The sequence below is a fragment of the Anabrus simplex genome, chromosome 6 (assembly GCF_040414725.1).
Source record: "Anabrus simplex isolate iqAnaSimp1 chromosome 6, ASM4041472v1, whole genome shotgun sequence".
NCBI lineage: Eukaryota > Metazoa > Arthropoda > Insecta > Orthoptera > Tettigoniidae > Anabrus > Anabrus simplex.
The window spans coordinates 155,780,587-155,807,861 of NC_090270.1; the positions used below are offsets into that span (position 1 = coordinate 155,780,587).

The window sequence follows — 27,275 nt, forward strand, 5'->3', positions numbered from 1 at the left end:
AAACAGCCTATCATTTGTATTTTGCAATGTGTGTATTATCTATACAACTTTTATGACATGTACTCTGCCCACTTTGTGATTTGTAGCTGATGATGATGCCATTAAGCGTCGAAACCAGTACTAGTAATAATAAATAATATGTTGTGAACACCTTGTACAACACATTTTGTATTGAATAGGTTGAACCTTCTTTAATTCTAATTGTGGTTCTCTTCTAGCTCTTCAAAACTATGACAGGCTTAAGAGTTATTTTCCATTCTAAAGTGAAAATGATCTGTAACAGTGTTATGTCGAGCTGGAATACGATTTTTAAAAAAAATTTAAAAAACACCACCTTACATTATAAAGGATAGCGTATATTAAGTGGGTGCGTATTATCCGAGTACCGTGCTATCCTAACTGTAAGTCATCTTCTATTCTTACAAAGATAAAATCGAAATGTTTAATTTCCCTTAAATGTCATGTTACTTTGAAGTGCGTGTATCCACCCTTCCCAGAATAATTGTTACTTTCTCTTTCTTCTTTTCCAGCAATTTAGTATAGCCTGTACTTTGCATTTCATAACTTTTCATAAGATAGATCATGTTATGACTCCTTGTTGAAAATTTTAATATTAAGTTTTATATCATTAGGTCCTTCACTCTGCTACACTTCGAAATGCTGATGGATTGGCTGTTGATTGGGTGGCCAGGAATCTATATTGGTGTGATAAAGGTCTGGATACTATTGAGGTTTCCAAGCTAAACGGCAGCTACCGCAAAGTACTCATTAACCAGGGATTACAAGAACCTCGGGCCATTGCCCTCCATCCAGCAATGGGGTGAGTATTACCATGTTATAAGTTTGTAGTGATTCTGACATTTTAGAAACATTTAGAATGTCCCTTCAGAGGTTAATTCAGGTAACAGGTCACTTTAGATTTATTTGTAGGTGATAATGATGATGATCTATTATGTAAAAACAGTTTGATGAAGATATGCTGAAGAATATTATTTTGCTGTTTTGAATCAGGAGGTGGGGGTGGTGGGTATTTTCTTTCAATTTTCAGTTTTATGAGCAGTGGAACAAGAGTGAATTATTGTCATAGTCTTAACCGGTCTCTGTGACCATGGTGAAAAAATAAATAAGTCCTTTTCCTCACTTATCCCGCTCAGAGTTTGCTTCTTTATGATAACTTCCCAGTTTATTCAGGTCTATTACTCATGCTCATCTTGCTGCTGTTGGTAATGTGGTCATAATAATACACAGTTGTTTAATATAGTGGTCCAAGTACCACACATCCATGGTTTGTATAGCTGTCAACAGTGCTGTATGTAATACTGAGTCAGCAAGCAGATACTTCAACAAGTGTGGGAATAAGTGCTGTGACTTATGAAGACAAAATTACAGATTTATTCTTAAGAAGAAGTGTTGTGAAGAGGGAGACGGTGAAACAGAGAGTGAATGTATTACCTATACTGAAACAGAAACCGAGGAAGAGAAAGTAGTGCTTCAATGTGAGTAACTGAAAATGCACGTTCTGAATATTTGTATGGGAGGAACAGATACAAATGGTCAGTTTCAATTTTGTAACAGAATATGTGTAAACATCATTATGATACACCAACGGCCGTAGCCGTGTTGAAACACTGGTTCCTGTGAGATCTCTGAAGTTAAGCAACATTGGGCGTGGTCGAGAAGTGGATGGGTTGCCACGCGCTGTTGGTGGGGGGGTAAGGAAATGGAGGAGCGGAAAGGAAATGGCCACCCTACCGTACGTAAACTCCGGCTCAGGTACACCTCTGTGGAGGTTCGGACCTGCCTTCGGGCAGAACACACCCTTACCTTACCTTCATTATGATACAGTGATTCGACTTCCTGATTTGTGACATGCAACGGAAGTTGGAGGCAGTACAGAATCAATACCAGCGTGGTCACTGGTTTTAGTGACAAAATGGTAAATTTAGTAGTGAATTTGAGGAACTCAGTGATATGAGAACCAGTCGTTATCAATGTTCTTGTCCAGAGCTGTAGGATGTTGACACACTTGAAATGAAGGCATTTCTCGGTAATCCTATTTATTCAACCACTTGATAATAAAGACATAACTTCATTTTTCACAGTGGATGGCATGGGCCAAGAAATATTTCTTGTTGTGAGGTCTGCAAAAAGATTTTTAATACCTCTTGTAGATAGCATTTTCACAGCCCAGGAGACAGAGGACTGCAGAGAGTTACTGATTCTAGAGCATGTACATCAAACTTGATGTTGATTAGGAATTCATAATAATGTTATTCTATGGGTACAAATGCAAAAATAGATTAACCTTAAACATTAAGTTTCAATAATAAAGGACAGCTATATCTTTCAAAGGTTGTACTTTGAACAAGTCTGTTTGCAATGATTGGAATTTATGAGCACAAACACTGTATTAATTTGTGATATCTGAAATTATCTCTTTTCAGTTTCGACTCAGTTAATTTATAACTTAGGTTCTTCAGTCTGACGAAACTAATTTTGAATAATCGAAACAGACTTTCAATGTATTAGGTCGTGTTACGTACATGTAGTACGTGTTGAAGAGATGTTAAGTACAGAACAAAAATGGCCAGCCGGACACCAGTGGGATCCAAACCCACAACCTCCCGATTTTGCGTCGGTTGCTCTACCAATTGAGCTATGGTGGCCTAGGCCATCTTTGTTCTGTTTGAAAGGATCTGAGCTACAGGTCTGGCACTGCTGCTAGCACACTGTAGTGTGCGTTTAAGTCACAGAACAAAGATGGCCTAGGCCACCATAGCTCAATTGGTAGAGCAACCGACACGAAATCGGGAGGTTGTGGGTTCGGATTCCACTGGTGTCTGGCTGGCCATTTTTGTTCTGTACTTAACATCTCTTCAACACGTACTACATGTACGTAACACGACCTAATACGTTGAATGTCTGTTTCGATTACAATGCGGTCGTGAAAATTCAATATTCAATATTCATTAATTTTGAATAAATACACTTATAAACTACTTGAAAAAGAAAACATATGGTAACAGTATTATACGTCAAAAAGAAACAAAAAACAGAATGGCATGTTTTACTCTTGAAAGAACATCAGATTTAATCAAATCACAGTCAAAAATGATTGGAATGTATAAACATTTATGTTTATTTCTGTTTAAATCCTTGGAAACTTGAAATTTGAAACTTATCTTAATGAAGTCTTCATGTCTCTTCACTGTAACAAAATACAAGTTGTTGCAATATTAGTACTCTCGTCATTGGCATTAGTTCAGCTGGCTAGTCAGTCTGTTGACGTCCGCCATGCCATGCCCCCCCTCCATTCTGTCTAGGTAAGTATAGTTCACTTTGAGCCCCATGAACTCTGCCATTTCCTCTTTAAACATGTCTTCAGCATGACATGATTCATCAGCACCTGACATATCACCAGTTTCTCTTATTTCCACAGAATTGTCTTCCTGGCGTTGTTTTCTTCCTGGATCATCCTGCCCATTTTGAGACATTGAGATGGAGTTGCCTTTACTGTTTGGCCTCGTAGCTAGAATTTTAGCAGCTTCTTTCTTAAGATTTTGAATTATTGTGGCAGGAAGTCTGTTGTTGGTTACTATTGCACGTCTTTGGTCTGCAACTCTTTGTTCTTTGACAAAGGAGTACTGGGGGAATTTGTCCACAACAAACAACAAACAACTTCCCCTATCAGCCATTGGGACGCGTCGTGTCGGGGTTGAGGGCCCCCACTCCAGTGTCTCATGTAGAGTTATGCCTAACCCCTACTCAATTCAGTGTTGGACCCCTATGCAAGCTGACAGGGCACGGTCATCATCATCATCATCATCATCATCATCATCATCATCATCATCATCATCATCATCATCGTTGTCGTCGTCATCATGGTATTAAAATTGCTTTGCAAATCGTGAGGAGTTTCTTAGTGAGCATTTATTGGACTGCCTATTATACCAGTAATTTTCTGTTGTGCCATTTTTTGCTTATGTCATCTTTTTTGGAACTGTACTTGCAGGTTTTTTTTTTTTTTTAATCTGTTGTGGAAATATACTTTTGCTTGACCTGTATATATGTGGTGTTGCAGTATGTTACTTGACATGATTAATTAGAGCATACAACATCCCCCTGACATAGGAAGCTTTCAAAAAGAAATTAACATTACAGTATTTTCAGAATAGCAATTAGCATATCATCATTTTAAAATAGCCTTCCATACAACAATACAAACAGCCAACTAATTTATAATCATCACAGTATTATTCACAAAAATACCAGTCTTTTAATTCCGGCATTAATAAACTTAACTCTTCTCAATGTAAAGCTACATGTATTGGCCAAGCAAGAAGAAGTTTTATAACACGCTATCAAGAACATACTATTGCAGAGAAATACGATAGGTACTCGGTTATGAGTACTCACACGATAGATTTCAATCACACTTTTACAACCATAGATTAGGACTTAAATATTCGCACAAAGGCATTTTAATGAATATTTTAAAAACTATTTGCATAGAAATAGAGCAGAAATTAAACCCCAGCTGTAACTTAAATGGAATGACCTAAAATATTAATATTCTGCCATAGGAGTTCTCCAAAATATTTTCCGAGAAAAAAAACATCTACTAATGACTGCATGAACTCCCCTCCTATATGTTTCCCCTACCATTAGCTTATCTCTCCTGCCCCTACCATGTCTCCTCCTCAACAGTTGCTGTATGAACTCAATCAGTTGCTGGCAACACGGATCTAAGACATGATCATTCTAAAGGGACCAGCAGGGAAGTGAGTACTCAGCTCGTTTTTCTAATCATTTTAAGTAACTGTAATATTTTCCATACCTCCTACAATAAAATACTAGAACTTCTATATCTAGGCTTCTCAACAAATATTTTGGAAAATATTCAAGCTTTAGTGGTGAATGTTCGCATCCGTACTGCAATAAAACAGTATCACCGCAATATTAACACCTCACGTCCTAAAGTACAAATTGATCAGCTTAAATGGAGAGCTTTTAACTAGTCTAATTTTAAATGTCAACACAATATCATATTTTATGACCTGGATTATCATCGCCACAAGATGCAAGATACAAGAACTGTAAATTAAAAAAGACTACAGTGTTATTAATATGCAATGTTCGAAAATCTTCAAAAATTAATTCTAGAGTGTTTAATTGTTAATTATTTGGTATCTATTTTGATATACCTTTCTATGTTTGTGCCTTCTATAAGTTGAAGATGTCTGCAACATGGGACAAAACATGTTTTAAAATTTTTTAGAATAGTTAAAAGTGTGTTTCTTTTCAAACGATAATACAGTATTCTAATATTGAAAAGGGTGGACTCTTCTCAATTTCATTTGAACGGTTTCCTAGCATAATAATTTATTTCATGTGTAATACAGGGTACGGCAGAAATACCTGACGAATTTCAGATGTAAATAACTCAGCAACGCAACAAGCCATTCACAATTTTGTTGTGCAGCTTAAAAGAGCAGGGTTTGCCATTTATGTTGCATACAGTAGATTGGAGCGGACTAAAGGTCGTATTGGCCACAGCTTTCAAGCAGGTGTTATTGTCGTGGTGCGCACAGTCTTGGCCTTGGCCTTGGAGAACACGTGCATCTTCTCGCCCGGGCTAGTCAGTCAGTCAGTCACCCATTCGCTAGCATGGTGTGGAGTGTTGAACACCGAGGTTTCGTGATTGAGACTTATTTAAAAAATGCCGACTCTGTTACCACAACACAGCGTTTGTTACGCAGGCACTTTGGCTTAGGTCGACATGAGAAAGTTCCGAGCAGGAACACCATTCTGTTATGGCTGAACAATTTGAGAAAAAGTGGTTCGAGTGTGGAAACAAAAGCCGCCCAGTAGGCCTCATAGCGTCCGAACACCAGAGACCGTCTGTGCAGTGAGACACCGTTACACAATTTCCTCAACGTTCGGTGCGTAGGCATTCACGTGCTCTGGGAGTCTCGGATCACACCGTAAGGAGGATTTTACACGCAGACATGAAGTTCCATCCATACAAAATGGAGGGTGTTCAGAAATTCAGTGAACGTGTTTGGGCCAACCACAGAGCATGTTGTGAGACTATCCTGGAAGCTGCAGCAGCTGACACCAATGCCCTGGCAAGTGATGAAGCGCACTTTCATTTGTCCGGCTACGTTAATAAACAAAATTTTCGGTACTGGTCCGCAATCAGTCCTCAACAGATCTATGAGCGACTTCTCCACAGTGAGCGTGTTACTGTTTGGTGCGCTGCCGCTGATTTCGGAATTGTAGGCCCTCACTTTTTTGAAGAGGAGGACAGAACTGTAACAATAACATCAGATCGTTACGTACAGCTGTTATGCAACTTCCTGCAGCTGACACTCACCAACTTAGGGAATCCTGCTGTGTGGTTCCAACAAGATGGTGTCACTGCACACACAGCCAGGGTGTCGATGGGTCTCCTCAGAGAAATGTTTACAGGACGTCTCATCTCCTTAAGGGGTGACATTCCATGGCCAGCCCGTTCCCCTGACCTCTGAGGATATTTGAAGGATTGTGTCTTCCGACATAAGCTGGGAACACTACATGACCTGAAAGCTGCCATCCATGAAGAAATCGAGGCAATTCCACAAGACATGCTCAAGCGAGTCATGCGGAACTTCGGGGAGAGGCTTCAGAGGTGCATCGAACAGGACAGTCGGCATTTGGATGACATTATTTTCAAAACCTAGTGTGTGTGTGTGTGACACAAATGGCAAACGATACTCTTTCCATCTGTGCAATAAATCTTCAAGTGGCTTGTTGCGTTGCCTAGTTATTTACGTTTGAAATTCGTCAGGTATTTCTGCCGCACCCTGTATTTGAAAAGAGAGGGGTTCACATAATCTAAAAATGAAATCTCTAATGGAGGACACTCCTGATCCTTATTCTGAAGCATTTCAGATAGATCACACTTTTCAATGAATGAATGAGTAAACTATTGGAATGTTTTCTCTTGCCACCCATATCCAATCATCTTTGTCCTTCTCACATGCTTCCGTTGTAGCTGTACTGTCAGTCTCACTTAAGTTGTTATTATCATGAGCAGTTTCATTATCACCTTTGGTGACTTCTGATCCACTATCTAACATTCTTTCAAGAAGACTGAATGCGTTCATATTCACTGCGCCAAACTCTATTCTACTAAAAGACATGCAGGCTAAGGGAGTATTGCTGCTAATTTTAAGATTTGACATAAACAGAACGTACAAGGGTAGGACAACAGCATTCCTCTGCTACTCAAAGAACCTCGAACACTGGAGGCACCAGAAGTTGCAAAACATGTTCTTTTAATTTAGAATAGTTAAAAGTGTACTGTATTTCTTTTAAAATGATAATAATACAGTATTCTAGTATTGAAATGGGTGGACTCTTCTCATTTTGATTTGAACTGTTTCCTAGCATAATAATTTATTTCATGTGTGATATTTGAAAAGAGAGGGGTCCATATAATCTAAAAGTGAAATCTCTGATGGAGGACACTCCTGATACTTATTCTGAAGCAGAATTTTATGGCACAGAATTTTGTTGCCAACAATTTTATGGGGTAGGCTGAATGTACAAATTCTGGTAGAAACTTTGTACTGTATTTATATTTTATTTTTTGTACATCTTTTGTGTTGTATCTAAAAGGAGGTGGTACTAAATTTAGAGATGTAGCAGCCTGTGCTGGACAGATGAGACATGTCCTCTGAGTTGAAGGCCATAGAAGAAGCAGCAGGGCTAATCATCCAGGACAAATGGTTTAAAAGTGCCACCTGATTTTAGGAACAGTTCAGCTGTGGAAACACTATTACAGATTATTGCTAGATATGAATTAATCAGATGTTGATCACCCTACATGCTAGTAAAATTTTATAGTTCAAAATTTTGTCGCCAACAATTTTATGGGGTAGGCTGAGTGTGCAAATTCAGGCAGAAACTTTGTACTATATTTATATTTTATTTTTTGTACATCTTTTGTGTTGTGTCTGAAAGGAGATGATACTACGTTCCAATTTGTTGCTTGTAGAAACTAGTACACAACTTTTGTTAATCCTCAGATTTTCCATTCTCAGGTTTATCTTTTGGACTGACTGGGGAGATCATCCTCACATAGGCAAGGCAGGTATGGATGGCTCAAACCAGCGAGTGATCGTAAATGAGTCTCTGGGATGGCCAAATGCAATCACCATTTCATTTGAAACCAATGAACTGTTCTGGGCTGATGCACGTGAAGACTTCATAGCAGTATCTGATCTGGATGGGAACAATATTAAGGTTGTTCTTAGCCGTGGTGAGTGCATCAAAAATGATTAAATACCTGGAAGTGAGTTGTGTTGACAAACTGTGTATATTTCATTGCATATCTAAATATAGCAGTTAATTTTAACACATTCACACCCACCATCTGAGCGGGCTATTTAAATGCCTGGCCCAGCTATTCAAGCTCTTAGTGGCACAGCAAACAACAATGAATTATTTTTGCAATAAGTTCTAAACTAAACAAGATATGGAAACAAAATTTTGGACATACCTTAAAGAAGTCCTCTAGTATCTCTGGAGGGTGTGGTAGCTAATGTCACACTTTCCTGGGTGAATGGGAACACTGCACTTTCCACAAAAATACCGTGTTTCACTAATAATTTTATTCTTGAAGCACACTTTGCACCTTCTTGAGGAGAACTATGCTTTGTTTGATGGTGGAAACTTCAACTCTTTTCTCTTCCCATCTAATCAAAATGGTGGATCCTTGGCCGGTGCCCTTTTTGGTGGCAAAATTGCAGGACGTGGACTTAGACCTGATGAAGTGAAGGGTGCTGAGATGTCGGAGAGAGGTGACTGTACTTGTACGTCGGGTTCACTTTTTCCTGGAGCAAGTTCCTAACTACTGTCTGCATGAAATTCAGGAATGTTATTTTTTTTTATTTTTTTTTGAGGATTTGAGTTCTGAAAGAGTTGAAATGCATTGAAAAGTGAGCAGTGTACAGTAAATAAAATAATATTTTTTGGGCCACTTTACTGTTTTCCTTGTGAAAGGATAGAGTACCGAGTACTGCTCTACAGTGTAAACACCATGCATGTGTTGATTATAGTCAGTCACGATTCTGGTTTCAGTTGGTTTTTTTCTAGATTTGTTTGTTTCAACCATTTCTGCCGAGTGGATGGTAGTTACCACAGTAATAACATTTTTATTATTATTGAAAAAATGCGCGCATGCCGTGCAGAATACCATTACATTACATTTACATTACATACACATTACTTTTCTTTGCTATAAGCTACGATGGATTTCTGTCTATTCCTGCATTTTTGTCCCTCCAAGAAACAAGCAATATATCCTCGTCCCTTCTGAAAGTCATTTTGCCCCGTTTGAGAATTGTCTGGTGTTTCTTCAGATCTTTCGGTACATCCCTGTTTGAGCGTATTGTTCCACATACAGCAGTGTTCTGTTCCCGTAATTGTTTTGCAAGTTCAATGTTCTTGTAATAATTATCCATATATACTGTATAACCCCTGACCAAGATAATTTTCAAGCATGTGAAAAACTGTGCTTTGTAAATTCGCACCACTTGCATCATATATCATGAGTTTACAGATATACGCCTTGTTAGACTCGCAAACCATCCTTAGTAAAATCCCATATTTTATTTTACTGGGGTTGTATACACAGAATCTTAGGCGCCCTCTCCAGGCTAGCATTCCCTCATCCAGAGCAATTTTCTGTTTGGGAGTATAAAGCTCTGTAAATCTGTCACAAAATTTCTGTAAAATGGGTCTAATTTTTTATAATCTGTCAGTGCTGTGCTCGTATTCGCTGCTGTCACTAAAGTGGAGAAATGACAGGATACTTTCAAAACAATTTCGTGACATGGTTTTTGAGAAAGTAGGAGTGGAGAAAATTGGATTTTCTGTCCAGTACATTCTGAGGGATGGTTTACTAATGATGCCGGTAGTGAGCATCAAACCCAGGAATTGTCTCATTTCTGAAACTGTCACCGGACTCTAGGTTTGTGTAAGAGAGTGTTTAGAGAAGGGACGTGGCGCAGCACTGATTACCTGACTGGCATACAGATTTGTTTGCTCGCACAGGTATTCGAGAATTTCAGCTGTGAGAAATAGATTTACAAATGATACCTCGTTAGAGTTTTCTGTTTCAATATATAGATGTGGTTTAGCCATAAATGGGATAGCAGGAGGGCGAAATAAAGGCAAAACTTCAGGTACTCTGCTTTCTGTCATGTGTCCAGAAGAATCTTCTTCATTCATCGCTGTCACTTTCACTTAGTTCAGGAATTACTTCATCGCCTGAGTCTGCATTGAATAGTATGTCTGCAATTTCGTCAACACTTATATTATTCCTAAACGCCATGGCTACACTTCAGAACATGACTATACACATGCTTGTGCAATCACAAACCACCTACGCAGCTAGCTTGGCCAGCACTAGCCTTTGTTCTGAAATGGAATAAAAAAATGCATTGGAAGGTAGTGTCTCCAAGCCCATGTGGTTTCTGGAGAGTAGAAGCAGGTAGAGGCATTCATATGGGTATTACCCTCATCTCTGTCACACATATTTGTGACAGAAATAACCACAGCAGTGTAGGAATGGCTACAATTCAAGGTTGTGCTTATCCAGGCTAACTCAAATACGGTCCAGAGGATGGACACGTGCTATAGGCAATAACTCAGATACGGGCGTGAACGTGTTAAGTACCTGTACATCAGAGGATGATGATGATGATGATGATGATGATGATGACGACGATCCGACTCGTTGGCTGAATGGCCAGCGTACTGGCCTTCAGTTCAGAGAGTCCTGGATTCGATTCCCGGCCAGGTCGGGGATTTTAACCTTCATTGGTTATTTCCAATGGCCCGCGGGCTGGGTGTTTGTGCTGTCCCAACATCCCTGCAACTCACACACCACACATAACACTATCCTCCACCACAACAATACGCAGTTACCTACACATGGCAGATGCCGCCCACCCTCATCGGAGGGTCTGCCTTACAAGGGCTGCACTCGGCTAGAAATAGCCATACGAAATTAAATTTAAATGATGATGATGTTTGAATTTTAGCACATCTACGTCTAAAGCTTCAAGAGAGGTCATAAAATTATCTTCTTCTTCTTTTTCTTCTTCTTCTTCATCTATTCCCTTTTCCAGATTCTCTCTGGGTAGGGTAGTGTACCAAAGCCCTCCACCTTACTCAATCTTTCCACCACTCCTCTTCTAGTACTTTATTGCAATCGATTCCTCTGTTTGTAATACAGTCTACAACAGAGCTCCTCCATCTCATTCTAGGCCATTCCCTAGGCCTCTTTGCAGAGTGTGTATCTATGAATGTTCTCTTTGGTATTCTCTCTCCTGGCATTCTCATAGTGTGTCCAAACCATTTTAGCTTTACATTACCCCCTGCGGGTGGGGGACGCACATGTAGAATACACCTGTGGTATCCCCTGCCTGTCAAAAGAGGCGACTAAAAGGGGCCCAAGGGGCTCTCAGCTTGGGAGTGTGGATTGGCGACCACGGGGCCCTTAACTGAGTATTGGCTTTGCTTCCACGTACTCGTGCCAGGTTCCTCACTTTTGTCTATCCTATCCGACCTCCCTTGGTCAACTCTTGTTCTTTTCTGACCCCGACGCTATTAGAGCATTCGAGGCCTAGGGAGTCTTTCATTTTCACGCCCTTCTTGGCCCTTGCCTTACTTCATTTTTCAAAGTGACGGATCCCTTTTTCTTCTTTTTTCTCTCTCTTTACCCCCTGTGGGTGGGGGATGCAGACAAATAATACACCCATGGTATCCCCTGCCAGTCGTGAGAGGCGACTAAAAGGGGCAACCAAGGGATGATTGAATTAGAACCATGAAACTATTTTTGCTTCGTCTCATCACACGGGGAACACCATGGGTTGCCTGTACTTGCGAGTAGTACCACTATATTAGGTACAAAATAGGTTTGTGATTAGTAGCAGCAAAGAGTGGGTTCTCCTGTGGGCTTCCAGTACCCGTGAGTCGTACCAATGTGAGCAACACCACGGGTCTGGGCTTTGCCTGCGAGTTGTACCACTATATGAGCGACACCGTGGGTCTGCGTTGCCTGTGATTAGTACCCACTATGTGAGGAACACCACGGGAATACCGGCGCCCATGACTAGTACATCTAGGTGAGGAACCTCATTGGTTTGTGTTGGTTATGATTGGCGCCATTGTGTGAGAAACACCATAGGTCTGTGTTACCTGTATGAAGTACAATACTTGTGAGTAGTACCATCTTGTATGGAACACCGTGAGTCTTTGCTACTTTTGATTAGTACCCCAACATAACAAATACCATGGTTCTACTTTATTCGCGACATGTACCATTCTGAGGGGCCTTAGACCTGGATTTTGGACCCCTTTAGACATCAAGCATCCTCGTTTCAGGATTGTGCTTTATAAGTGGCCCCTTGGTCAGTAATACTATTATTTATGACCTTTTTTGAGTTGGAACCCCTGGTTTATTATTTTTTTTTTGTCCATCCATTCATTCTTCATGACATTTTCTTTTAAATTTTGGTCAGTGGATGGTTTTGAACTTTTTGTTGTAATTTCATTTCGTACCATTAGGGGCCGATGACCTCGATGTTAGGCCCCTTTAAACAACAACAATCATCATCATCATCATCATCATCATCATCATCATAGCTTTGCTTTATCAATCTCTTCTTGAAGTTTACACACTCCCATACTTCTGTTTATTTCCTCATTTCTTATTCTATCTTGTCTTGTCTTTTTACCTGTATGCTCCTCAAGGATCTCATTTCAGCTGCTTGTATCTTACTTTGGTTCTGCTTAGTCAACGTCCAGGCTGCTGAAGCATAGGTCAGGATAAGTTTGCATTTCTTGCATTTCATTGGCACATCTTTGTTCCATACAATGTCTCTCACACACAGGTAGAAATTTCCTGTGAAACTTCCTGGTAGAACCTCCTATAAGGTAATAATGTCAGATTGTATAAGATTAACTACAGACAAGTATGATGATAATGGCATATGGCCTCTGGAGAGGCCTGGTGCAGGTCTTTTGAGTTAACACCTATGGATGACCTGCACTTTTGCGAGTATGGGGCCCTACCTAAGATAAGATCTAATGTTGAAGACAAGACAAACACCCATTAGCCTAGGCAGAGGAAATAATTAATGAAGATTAAAATCCCCCAAATCAGCTGAGAATCATCTGGGATACTTTGGACCAAAGGCATGCTAACCATTTAGGCACAGCAGACATACAATTACAATAGTGAAAAACAAACAGGACCACAGAAATCCTAATCTTGGGGTTAGTAAACAAGAGTTAACCAAGAGGGATTTTATAGAAAGTATGGCAAAAGAAGTCCAGCACAGGTATGTTGAAGCTTTTTCTGAGATCCTATGGTTACCATGATCATTCTAAAAGTAGTTAACTTGCTGCTAGTGGAGAGGTTTCTCATGTAACAAAACTCAAATCTGTGAATCTTTACTATTTTTCTTGGCTTTGTCAGTGGTCAGGCTGTTTTTAAAAATGACCTGATAGCTCGGTAATTATTTCTATTTGTATAATGTTACTTTTACCACAAGCACCTGTTTGTATAGAAATACAAACAAACAAATGGCACTTTTCAGAGCCAGTACTGACCATTATGTTGGTAAATATTGAAGGCGTAACATCAGCCAAACAACAACTGCTTGGTGAACTGTATCCTGTAAAGAGATGTGATGTCTTATGCGTTCAGGAAACTCATTGAGATTTTTACCACAGATGCCCTAATGTACCTGAAATGATGATAGTTGTCGAAATACCACGTGCAAAACATGGAAGCGCCGTCTTTGTGAGACCGGAAATAGAAGTCACTAGTGCATATTATACAGTTAATAATTATATTAAAATCATATCTTTGGAGCTCAGCAACTGTGTGTTTACCTCTAATACAAGTCACCCACTGCAAGGTTTACTTCACTCCACTAGAGAACTTCAACCGAAGTAAAATATGTATAGTGATAGATTGTTGGAGTCACAAAGACACACACAAAATGCTGTCAATTGTGTACACTATTTTATTTAAAAATTAATACACAGTTCAATATAGGAATTTTGGAGGACAGACAAAAACTGTCATTATAGCGGGGTTCTCGTTATATCCCGTACTCGCTATAGCGGACTTATACTGTATTTTAAACAGTGCATCAATTTTAACTTTTGCTTCAAGCTGAAGAAAACATTTTACAGAGTCATATAACATAATAAAGGAATTTTACTGGTATCAGTGCACGAGTCATATACAGTGTTAATAGTAGGTTAGTTAACAGATGACAACCTACAGTTATCAATGTAATTTGACAATGCTCATATTGTACAAGTTTATGAAATCATGCATTTGTCAGTTCCGAATGTAGTAAAATAATGAAGTATTTCAATAAGATATTGTAAGACATTCTTGTGCGAATATTTGAAAGGTTTTGGGAAGCTTTTTAGTTTGTTCCAGAATTCCTAACACTGGATTAGAGACTCATTTGTTTTTCTATCTGTTATGAACTTTTGGATTGTGTTTACAAGGATGAATACTTTATGAAAACAATCATAAATTATGGTTTTGTGGATTTGACATCAAAATGGCTGTGGAAGTAAGGAGAAATTGAAGGAACTTACTAGAAAATTGAATCTAGCAAAGAAGGCAGCTAAGGATAATATGATGGCAAGCATAATTGGCAGTCATACGAATTTTAGTGAAAAATGGAAGGGTATGTATAGGTATTTTAAGGCAGAAACTGGTTCCAAGAAGGACATTCCAGGAATAATTAATGAACAAGGGGAGTGTGTATGTGAGGATCTTCAAAAGGCAGAAGTATTCAGTCAGTAGTATGTAAAGATTGTTGATTACAAGGATAATGTCGAGATAGAGGAGGAGACTAAGGCCAAAGAAGTAATAAAATTTACATATGATAACAATGACATTTACTATAAGATACAAAAGTTAAAAACTAGAAAAGCGACTGGAATTGATCAGATTTCTGGGGATATACTAAAAACAATGGGTTGGGATATAGTACCATATCTGAAGTACTTATTTGATTATTGTTTGGTCGGAGGAGCTATACCAGATGAATGGAGAGTTGCTATAGTTGCCCCTGTGTATAAAGGAAAGGGTGATAGACATAAAGCTGATAATTACAGCCCAGTAAGTTTGACATGCATTGTATGTAAGCTTTGGGAAGGCATTCTTTCTGATTATATTAGACATGTTTGTGAAATTAATAACTGGTTCGAAAGAAGGCAATTCGGTTGTAGGAAAGGTTATTCCACTGAAGCTCAACTTGTAGGATTCCAGCAAGATATAGCAGATATCTTGGATTCTGGAGGTCAAATGGACTGTATGGCAATTGACCTGTCTAAAGCATTTGATAGGGTGGATCATGGGAGACTACTGGCAAAAATGAGTGCAATTGGACTAGACAAAAGAGTGACTGAATGGGTTGCTATATTTCTAGAAAATAGATCTCAGAGAATTAGAGTAGGTGAAGCTTTATCTGACCCTGTAATAATTAAGAGGGGAATTCCTCAAGGCAGTATTATCGGACTTTTATGTTTTCTTATATATATAAATGATATGAGTAAAGGAGTGAAATCGGAGGTAAGGCTTTTTGCGGATGATGTTATTCTCTATAGAGTGATAAATAAGTTACAAGATTGTGAGCAACTGCAGCGTGACCTCGAAAATGTTGTGAGATGGACAGCAGGCAATGGTATGTTGATAAACGGGGTTAAAAGTCAGGTTGTGAGTTTACAAGTAGGAAAAGTCCTCTCAGTTTTAATTACTGCGTTGATGGGGTGAAAGTTCCTTTTGGGGATCATTGTAAGTATCTAGGTGTTAATATAAGGGAAGATCTTCATTGGGGTAATCACATAAATGGGATTGTAAATAAAGGGTACAGATCTCTGCACATGGTTATGAGGGTGTTTAGGGGTTGTAGTAAGGATGTAAAGGAGAGGGCATATAAGTCTCTGGTAAGATCCCAACTAGAGTATGGTTCCAGTGTATGGGACCCTCACCAGGATTACCTGATTCAAGAACTGGAAAAAATCCAAAGAAAAGCAGCTCGATTTGTTCTGGGCGATTTCCGACAAAAGAGTAGCGTTACAAAAATGTTGCAATGTTTGGGTTGGGAAGAATTGAGAGAAAGAAGAAGAGCTGCTCGACTAAGTGGTATGTTCCGGGCTGTCAGCGGAGAGATGGCGTGGAATGACATTAGTAGACGAATAGGTTTGAATGGCGTTTATAAAAGTAGGAAAGATCACAATATGAAGATAAAGTTGGAATTCAAGAGGACAAACTGGGGCAAATATTCATTTATAGGAACGGGAGTTAGGGATTGGAATAACTTACCAAGAGAGATGTTCAATAAATTTCCAATTTCTTTGAAATCATTTAGGAAAAGGCCAGGAAAACAACAAATAGGGAATCTGCCACCTGGGCGACTGCCCTAAATGCAGATCAGTATTGATTGATTGATTTGATTGAAAATAAAAATGCAGTCATTGCAGTAGACAGAAAATCATTTGCCAAGACAAAAGCAAGCACTTATACTGTTTGTAACCCCACCTTTTACAGAAGAAGGGCACATAATACAAGGTACATATAAAACAAGTAATGATTTAATAATCCTAAACAACAAACCTGAAAGAATAACGTTAGCCGATGATACGCCCGGAAAAACATTTTAAAATTTCAACAACACATGGCAACGCAGGATAACCAACATCACAACTAGAGAAGGATGTATGGAAAGCAGGCCAGGAAATGCTACAGAGGATAAGATCTTACGTGACGTTGTAGGGAAAGAAACGTAACAACATTAACCCTTTTGTCTGACTTTTACTCAACATATAGAATTTAAACAAGGTATAAAGAACACCAATTAAAAGGATAACATCATCAATTAAGAAAAAGTTTAATGGAACCATGAGGTTCCTATCGGAGGTTCTTCAGAAAAGTAAATATCTACACAAAATTACAATTACATTTAAAAGGTGAGCATAACTTCGACGTTGAAATTTACAAGGGAAATTTAACGGGGAATATGACATTACAACCATCTTACAAGGCAAGTTGAAAAATGTTACCAGGAAAGAAAACAACGGAAAGTAAATTTAGCACAGAGGCCTGTAGAGGGGCAGTCCTCTCCTAATACACATCAGTGAGGGATGCATAACTCAACAGGTGTACGCTAAACTGACGCGGAATTACTGGAGGCAACTCAGAAGGAAAATTAAAATTTACATTTACACAAAAGGTTAATAAAGGAATTGCCTCCAAAACAAAGGACATGCCTAGCTGACGAACTAAGGCATTACAAAATCAAACCAGTGAAAACCAGGGTCTAAGGTAAACTCCGAACAAATTAATTTACATTTTAATTTAACACTTGAGAAAAGAAAACATGCTTACCCCGAGATGGCTGGAGCTGCTGAGCGGACCACCTTACAAGGTGCGTCTGATCGTTAAGATGCATGAAAACCAAAGACGCTGAACCGAGCCTTGTTCCTGCTGAGAAGCCAAAAGGCCAGAAATTGGGAAATACTCAAACAGCCAATCAGGGAAGCTACCTATGATTCGACCTGAAGTTTCACCAATACAAATTAATGTTATTTTCACCAATAGTATTACAACACCATGTATGGTAATGTGGGAAATATATTCTAGAGGTTTTGATTGCAAAACTCGGCGATTTGGTGATCGAAACCTCCACGTGGCAACTACAGGGTTATACAAAAATGGGTTACAACAAACATATTACTGGAGATCTCCAATATCAATATCTTCCAACACTCATAATGATTATTAAATATTAACAGTTCACAGTCTTTCCTGTAAGTCTTAAAATTTCACAAAATTTAAAACACATAGAAATTGACATGAATTTACACCAACAAAAAAAAAATATTTCAATTGACTTCTTCATGACAAATCCAGAATTAAATGTTTCCACTGACTCTATCAACTCACCACCGGCGACACTGTTGATTAGATTAAATATGAAAGTGATATTACCTCTTCTTGACAACAACAGTATTGTGTATGTAGCAGCAATTGTTGAGCATGTACACAAAATAATAATAATAATAATAATAATAATAATAATAATAATAATAATAATAATAATAATAAAACAATGAAATAGAAAAATATGAAATTAAAAAAACCAAATTTAATGCCAAATTTCCATTAGGCATACTTAAAACTGAGAGGTCTAACAAATGACAACTATGGAAGGATTGTGGAACGTGGAAGGAACCCTAATGAGGCTATGAGATAGTATCTCATTGTGGGGAAAGGGAGACGCACGAAAAACATCCTCAAAAAAACATATATATCAAACAAATTAAATATAACTTAAAACAAAAGGAGGCCAGCTAAATTTTGGAAATATAACCCAAGTACCCTAAACTAAAATCATACTGACATAGAAAACTACAGCTCTTCTGATAGTGGATTGTACAATTTTTTAATTTACATAGGTTACGAATTTAGAACACAAAAAAAAAAAAAAAAAACAAGTTGCCTCGAAAAACACAAATGCTACTATGACTGCCATAGAGACACAGTCATTCAAAAACCTAAAACTGGTGAATGTGGAAGTCTAGAGGAAAACCCCGTTATGGGAAAACAAATTACATTACCACCAAAAGTTACATTAAGCAAGAGAGGGCCGAAACACAAGAATAAATTTAACGGAAGTGAAAAGCAATAACATAGCGCTTACCTAGAGGGTCAATGTCCCAAAGCGGGACGGACACCGAGTGCGTCCACCCGCTAAGGTGATCCAAATTCAAAGACACGGACAGTAGACTTAGCTCTCACGAGGAGCCAAAAACCGGAAATCGCATGATTACAAGGTAACCAATGAAAACACAGAATTTCCCTAGATCTCCGTATTCACCAATGGAAAAAGGTCGTTATTCTAACCAATTAAAATACACTTCCATATATGGACAAGTTCTAGAGGATTTGATTACAAAACATAGCAGTTCCATTATCGAAACCTCCATGTGTCAGTACAAGCTGACACAAAAGTTGGGTTTTCAATTTTAAATACAATTTACAACAGACTGATGACACAACCACAACTACAGGAAATTTTAAATACCCGTCAGTTACAATCATTTAAAAAAATATCTTTCAATGTATTCTTCAGTACTGTCTCTGTCGAGAATCCTAAAAACCTTATTCTAATTAACGTCTTGTAATTCACATAAATTCTCAAAACAAATTTTACAATCTCAAAATGACGATGACTTTTATCCTTAGTATCTTTTCTTGATGACTGTTCACCCACAGGTCACATCTTCCCTAAATTGCATAAAGAAATATACTACAATAATATTTAAACCACAAACTCTTGATGACTGTTCAAACCGCAACAGTGTACAACAAATTGCTATGTGAAGGGCAAATGCAAAATCACTAGTATTATTGCAAAATGTTTGAGAGAAAGTTTTCAGGAATTGTGCTGAAAGAACTCTGGACCCTCCTCTGTGACAACATGCCACTTCATATATCTCTGCTAATTTGTGAATTTTTGGTACAAACAAGGACAGCTGTATTTTACATCTATCTTGCTCACCAGATCTGGCCCTGGCATCATTATTCTATTTTCTAAATTGAAATTCTAATTGAGTGGATGACTGTTTCAGTCAACTGAAATCATCAAAAAGTAATCATGGATGCCAATCAGGACTAAATTTAGTTTAATATTTTGATCAGTCATCAAAAAGTGGCAAGTATAATTTGTATACTGGTCCAGGTAGTTCTCTGGTGGGATTAAGTAGGTTAAATCCTATTAGAGTTCATACTTTGTTGCTAAGTCCACCCCACTGATGATCTCATATTGCCAAGTATGATATGTTTTTCTAGTTTTTCAGCTTAAAATAATTTGATTGTTGTATTCTGTTTCTAAGAATTAAAATTTTCGTTGAACAGTTGCACATCTCTGTTCAATAGATGGTCGTCATTCATATATTCAGTTGAAATCAAACAGTGCTTAATGCCCGAAAAGATAGTTAATGTAAAGAAAAAAAATCTAGTACTGTATTTCATGTAGTAGTATCTGACAGAATACAGACACTATACGCAGAATTAGTGTTTGTGAATTTTACATGTCTGTCAACCTGTTCATGTATTCTTCACTTTTAGCCTCTCATCTTTTTTTTTCAGCAAGTCATTCCAAGGTTCTTCCTCATCACGTATTTGCCTTAGCAGTGTTTGAAGACTATGTATACTGGACAGACTGGGAAACGAAATCTGTCAGTCGATGTCACAAGTATAATGGTAGTGATGCAAAATCTCTTATTGTTACCATACATCGACCAATGGACATACAAGTACTGCATCCATATCGTCAGAAGAACTGTGAGTACATTTTTAATATGAAGAAAATATGATGTTTTCCAGTTTTATTTTCTCTGTTAATGATTTATTTCAGTAGTGTAAATATTTCCCTAATGATACTTTTCTTTTAAAAATCCTACCTCTGCCAGATCTGAACCCCCATTGGGTTCTGAAAGCTGACTCGCTACCATTAATCTACAGAGGGAACTATTTATTCAATGGAAGTATGGTTATTATATGAGGGGCATTCAATATCTAATGCAACGCATTGTATTTCTTGGCCAATTTCAGTTTTTTTTTAAATTGGAATTTTGTTTGTGACACCTTTGAATATTCCTGCTTCGTCTCGTAGAGTTTAATTAATTTCCGATATGTGGCAGCACTATAACTAGCCTTCAAGATGGCATCTGTAATGGAGCTGCATACCAAACAGAGAGCAGTTATCGAGTTTCTTTTGGTGGTAAACCAGGGCATCGCCGATATTCGTAGGCACTTGCAGAATGTCTGGAGACCTGGCAGTGGACAAAAGCATGGTGAGCCTTCTCCATGACAACACAAGACATCACGCAAGTTTGTGCATCTGACAGGAGCTCACAAAACTTCATCCACCCTACAGCCCAGATCTCATGCCTTCTTCCATCTGTTTGGCCCAGTGAAGGATGCACTCCATGGGAAGCACTACGTGGATGATGGGAAAGTTATCGATGCAGCACGACGTTAGTTCTGACGTCGACTGGTTCAGTGGTGCCTTGCAGGCATACAGGCCCTCACGTTATGGTGGTATAAGGCTGTAACATTGAATAGAGATTATGTTGAAAAATAGGGTATTGTAGCAAAAGTATTTGGGAATAACAAGGTGTATTTGAATCCTCAATATAACCAACAAACTTTAAAAAAAAAATGTGTTGCATTATATATATTGAACTCCCATCGTAGTTTGAATGAAAGCTTTTTACAACTTACAGTATGGAATATGTATTTTGTACCAAGATGAGAGTAAGATCTGAAAAAAGGAAGGAAAAAAAATTGCAAAAAGAAAGAGAACACCTGTTATCACAGGGCGTGTCTCACAAGGGTTGCTATCCTTCCTGCATTCTGTGTGCCGGTAAACAAGAATGTGGTCTCCATCACACTATTCCCATAACACATTTCCCATATGCCCATAGTAAACCAATGAATTTCAAAGAAAGGATATTCAGCCCCAGCATTTGCCTGGTGTGAAAATGGGAAACCACGGAAAACCATTTTCAGGGCTGCCGACAGTGGGGTTCGAACCTACTATCTCCTGAATACTGGATACTGGCCGCACTTAAGCGGTTTCCCATGTTCACACCAGGCAAATGCTGGGGCTGTACCTTCATTAAGGCCATGGCCGCTTCCTTCCCACTCCTGGCCCTTTCCTGTCCCATCGTCGCCGTAAGACCTATCTGAGTCGGTGCGACATAAAACAACTAGCAAAAAAAAAAAAAAACTAACATAACCATAAGAAAAATATATGAAATATAAAACAAGGATACATTAAAATTCACTTGTTAAAAAGCACTGGGTATTTCTTGATATATTCTGTCCAGTGCCAATTTAAAACATAACCGTTCTCAACTTGCTTGCAATTGGTGTTGAGAAATGTATAGAACTGGTTATAAAAATCAAGTTTCTTGAAAAAATTATGGCGTGCAAGTAAGCCGGTAAGGTTGGATTGTGGAATGACTACAACTGAGTTTAGTTGAATACTTGAGTTATAATTCTTAAGAGTTCAAGTTCTTTAGCCAGAGGGCTGATTCAATTCTAAATCTTGGGATGGGAGGAACTTTTCTTGAAAATACATAGACTGGGTGTAGGCTTGTCTTCACAAGATGATAAGAAAAGAAGTCTGAAAGGAAGAAACAGTAACTGAGGAGCGAAGTCGTCTGATCTAATCCGTGTTAATGAAAGTACATTTGAGTACATATGCCTGTGCCAGTCTTGTACCATTGCAGACAGGTTGTATGCTGTCTTGAATGAACTGTCTGTGGGCTGCTCACAGGCCTGTGGCAGCGAATGTAGGGGAAGGAATGAGGATGTTAGTAAGCGAAGGGTGGGAATGGGTAGTTCTAGCATTATAAAGAGTTGTGAAGGATTTTTTAATAATCTCTTTGACTAAAACGTTAGTATTTTCAGATATTTCATTCAAGTTATAATTCAGGTAGCATCTTCGATCTATATTAATGAATATTTTCTCAAAGATGTCAAGAAGATTACCTTTGTTCATTAATTAGAGGATGGATAAATCTTGATTAATAGAAATGAATGAGTGGTTAAAGTCAGCCATATGAGTGCTCACCACCAAGAAACTGTTATATTTGTTGTCATTGACGTGTTCATTATAACGGATGTGGAAGTTTGTGCCTGACACTGATTACATATTAGTCTGTGAGTGTTAGGTAATACAAATTCTAGGATGACCGTAAATTTGTCTATTTCTTGTTTACATAATTTGCAGTTTTTGTAGAGGTTATCTTTAATCAGTTTTATGGTTTTTGGTACCAGTATGTTTGAATACATATTTTTAAAGTCAAATGAATGTATTTTGTGATGGGGTTGCTGTGCCAGATTCTAAGTTATATTGCAGAAACCTATGGAATTTTTAATAGATTTGTTGTTCTTGAAAGTGTAATATTTCTTTAGGAAATTATGAACGGAGATAGAGACTTTGTAGGGCAGGCTGTTCTTAAAATTATTTACAGGTCTTATGGATACACCCTCCTTGTGAACTTTTGGTAGCGCCCTTGCTGTGGAGATGTTTGGGTTCATAATAATAAGTTAATGTGCTTCTTGCTTGCTGAGGATAAATGATGTGTTCTCAAGTATTTGTTTTAGATTCCTCTGGATTTTATTAGTTGGGTCTTTCTTGACTGCCTTGAATGAAATGTCTGAAAAGAAAAATTCAGCTTTTTGTACGTAATCATATTTGTTTGTAATAACCGTTGTATTGCCTACGGTCAGCTTTATCCTTGCTTGACGCTATGATCTCAGACTAGAATTAGATGTAAAGGTCATACCATCTGATTGTGTAGCCCCTCAACATAAGCTGCTTACAGCAGACTTAGGGATCTGTAAACATCGTAGAGGTGGGGGGATAAATGCCTCCGAAAAGATCAAGTGGTGGAAGCTTAAAAACTAAAAGGAGACAGTAGCAGGCAGTGTAAATTTTCCTCTCATCAACCTGAATGTGATTGACAACACGTGGGCCACATTCTGAAAATCCGTCACTGCAATCACCACAGCAACCTTGGGTAGAACAAAACCTAGTTCCCACCATATTAACAAGCAAATTTGATTACGGATTGTCCAAGTCCAAGAAAAAGTGCATGAAAAGAAGAAGGCATATAGAAACTGGGTTTCACAAAAGACTCCAGAGAATAGGGAAAGTGATGCAAGTGTGCAATGGACTAGTATAACTTAGAAACAATTCTCTAAACTCATGGGTAAATAGTAAATGGCATATGGCTTTTAGTGCCGGGAGTGTCCGAAGGCATGTTCGGCGCGCCAGGTGCAGGTCTTTTGATTTGACTCCCGTAGGCGACCTGCACATCATGATGATGAAGACGACACATACACCCAGCCCCCGTGCCAGAGAAATTAACCAATGATGGTTTAAATTCCTGAGCCTGCTGGGAATTGAATCCGGGACCCCTGTGACCAAAGGCCAGCATGCTAACCATTTAGCCATAGTGCCGTCTGGGTAAATAGTGAATATATTGATCTCGATTAGTAGGTATCGTTATGTAGCAAAAGATCTTAGAGGTCGATGCTAATTAGGAACTAATATTTGGAGGCCCCACGAAGAAAAGAAAGAGAAGGTGGTGGTATTATTATTATTATTATGATCAAACTTAAAACCATAGCTGAAGAAATTGCCCCAATCAAAAGGAGAAAGAAACATGCGTGGTGGAACGAGGAATGTGACAAAGCAATTCAAGCAAGACACAAGGCATGGATAAATGATCAACAGAGGAAAACGGAAAAATCTCGAGAAGAACTAATTAATGCCAGAAGACAAACAGCTAAAGAAATTAGGACAATTAAAAGGAATTATCAAAAGGAAATGCTTAGCACTATAGAAGAAACATTCAATCAGCATAAAACAAGAGACTATTACAAAACATTCAAGCAATATCAATCTAAATTTACCCCTCCCACACTTATGTTAAGAAATAAAAATGGTAAAATGGCACACAATAATCAGGATAATGCTAACATTCTTGCAGAATACTTTAAAGAGTTACTTAATTGTGAGGATCCTGTGGAACATTTAGAATTTGATCCTAACCCAAAAAATAAAACTCCATTACAAAAGATTATACCACCAGTTTACAATGAAGTGAAAATGGCAATTAATGCACTTAAAAACTACAAAGCAGCAGGAGAGAATCAAATAGTAGCAGAAATATGGAAGAATGCTAATGATCAGACTATTCAAAACCTACATAAATACATCATTGATATTTGGAACACGGAGAAGCTTCCTGAGGAATGGAATACAGCGATAATCCACCCGCTGCACAAGAAAGGTGTTCGCTCCGATCCAAATAATTATCGGGGGATATCCTTACTTGATATTACATACAAGATTTTATCCAAGATTATATACACAAGAATCCAAGAACAACTCGACCAAGAACTTGGAGAATATCAGGGAGGATTTCGACCAGGTAGAAGCTGTCCAGATCAAATCATTAGTTTAAAATGGATAATGAAGCACCAAAGAGTTCGAAGTAAGGGTCTGGTCATCACGTTTGTAGATTTTAAAAAAGCATACGACAGTATTCATCGTGACTCATTATTAAAAAGCCTTAAAGAATTTGGCTTACATCAAAAACTTGTTAACCTCATTAATATGACTTTCAAAAATACGAAGGCAAAAGTTAAATTTAGAGGTGAATTATCAGAATCATTCACTATAAGAACTGGACTTCGACAAGGAGACGGACTTTCACCATTGTTATTTAATTGTGCATTGGAGAAGGTTATGCGTGAATGGAACAAGAAATGCCAACCAACTATCAAGATCGGTAGAAATATTAAACTCAACTGCCTTGCTTTTGGGGACGATTTAGCATTACTTGCAAATACAATAGAAGAGGCTAAATTTCAAATTGAACAACTAGAAATTATAGCTAAAAAAATGGGATTACAAATTTCATTTGAAAAAACAGAAATGATGCCAACTTTTAAAGTTGATTTACCAGTTATTCAGCTGAACAGTAATAAAGAGATTAAAATTGTTCAGAAATTCAAATATCTTGGGGAAATAATAACATGGAACACAAATGAAAAAGAAGCAATAGAACACAGAACAACTAAATTTAAACAAGCACAAAGACTTACCTGGCTAACCTATAAAAAAAAATCTCTTTCGATAAACGCTAAGCTGAAACACTATAATTCCATAGTTAAACCAGAGGCAACCTATGCTAGTGAAACTTTATTCAAATTAAATGTAAAATCTACAACAGACAAATTACAGAAAACTGAGAGAAGAATTCTTAGAACAATTATTAATAAAAAACACCAAGTTGATGGACAGTGGAGATTGTTGCCTAACAACATTGTCTATCGTGAATGTGAATCAATAATATCTACAATGCGTAAAAGAAGAATTTCCTTTTTCTGTCACATATCAAGATTAGCAGACACCAGGATATTGAAACAACTATTCGATTACTTTTTGAAGAATAAAATCAATAATAATTGGTTCAAAGAAGTTCAGGACGATTTGGAAGAATTGGGTATAACTCGGCAACAAATCAAAGACAGAAAAGAGAAGAGGATTTTGAAGAACAAAAGCATAAGTCTCAAACTAAAAGCAGTTGAACGGAAACAATATACTATATCGGACACACAAAGGGCTTCCAGGTCGGAGAGGATGAAAAAGTTCTGGGAGAAGAAGAAGAAGAAATTAACTCAAATGTATTGATTTCAGTGCTCCAATGTGGGCGTAAAATATGTAAATAAATAAATAATATTATTATTATTATTATCTATGTAGTTATGTACAATGGGTTGTCAGTATGGACTTTATTTTGGTATAAATTGTACTCGTATCATTTATGGTTTGTGTGTTGTATGATCTGTCTTGTGTAACAAAACGTGTGAAGTTTTGTCACGATACGTCTGCTGAATGTATATTAATACAACTTTATTTAATGTAAGAACATGTAATTAATAGTATATAATTTGTTATTACCTGTAAATGTGATTTATGAATCCAATGTAATGTTGTGCAACACAGGGTAATAGTCCAGAACAAGGCATCTTTGTCACTAGAGTTTTACAGAATGTACTATCCATTTGTACATAGGTTATTGGAAACTCAAGAAGATACAAGAAAGCATGTTGTGTCACACTTTTTTAGGAGCCTGGCTGGGCAAGGTATATAAAGAGACAGTCTCGACCTGAGTTGAGTTGAGTTGTTAACAGAAATCGTTAGTCGAATTAAGTGTGTAAATTCATGTTATGATTTTGTTGTGTTGGTAGACGGTTGACATGCTAATGTGACAGTCAAATGTTTATTCAAGATGGTGGTTCATTAATGTGTGTGTATAATGTGTATATAATTTAACCGGGCTAGTTGGCCATGCGGTTAGAGGCTCGCAGCTGTGAGCTTGCATCTGGGAGATAGTGGGTTCGAGTCCCACTGTCAGCAGTCCTGAAGATGGTTTTCCATGGTTTCCCATTTTCACACCAAGCAAATGCTGGGTCTGTACCTTAATTAAGGCCACGGCTGGATCCTTCCCACTCCTAGGCCTTTCCTGTCCCATCGTCGCCATAAGACCTATCCGTGTTGGTGCAACATTAAGCCAATTGAAAAAAAAAGTAT

General features: G+C 38.0%; 1 protein-coding gene across 1 annotated transcript in view; it reads left to right on the forward strand.

The window, feature by feature from the left end:
• Positions 1–27,275, forward strand: part of LRP1 (LDL receptor protein 1) — a 744,558-nt gene that overhangs the window by 438,296 nt on the left and 278,987 nt on the right. Inside the window, exons 51-53 of the mRNA XM_068228249.1 lie at positions 633–820; positions 8,088–8,305; positions 20,243–20,437. Of these exons, the coding sequence (XP_068084350.1) occupies positions 633–820; positions 8,088–8,305; positions 20,243–20,437 (601 nt within the window). The remainder of the gene's footprint in view (positions 1–632; positions 821–8,087; positions 8,306–20,242; positions 20,438–27,275) is intronic.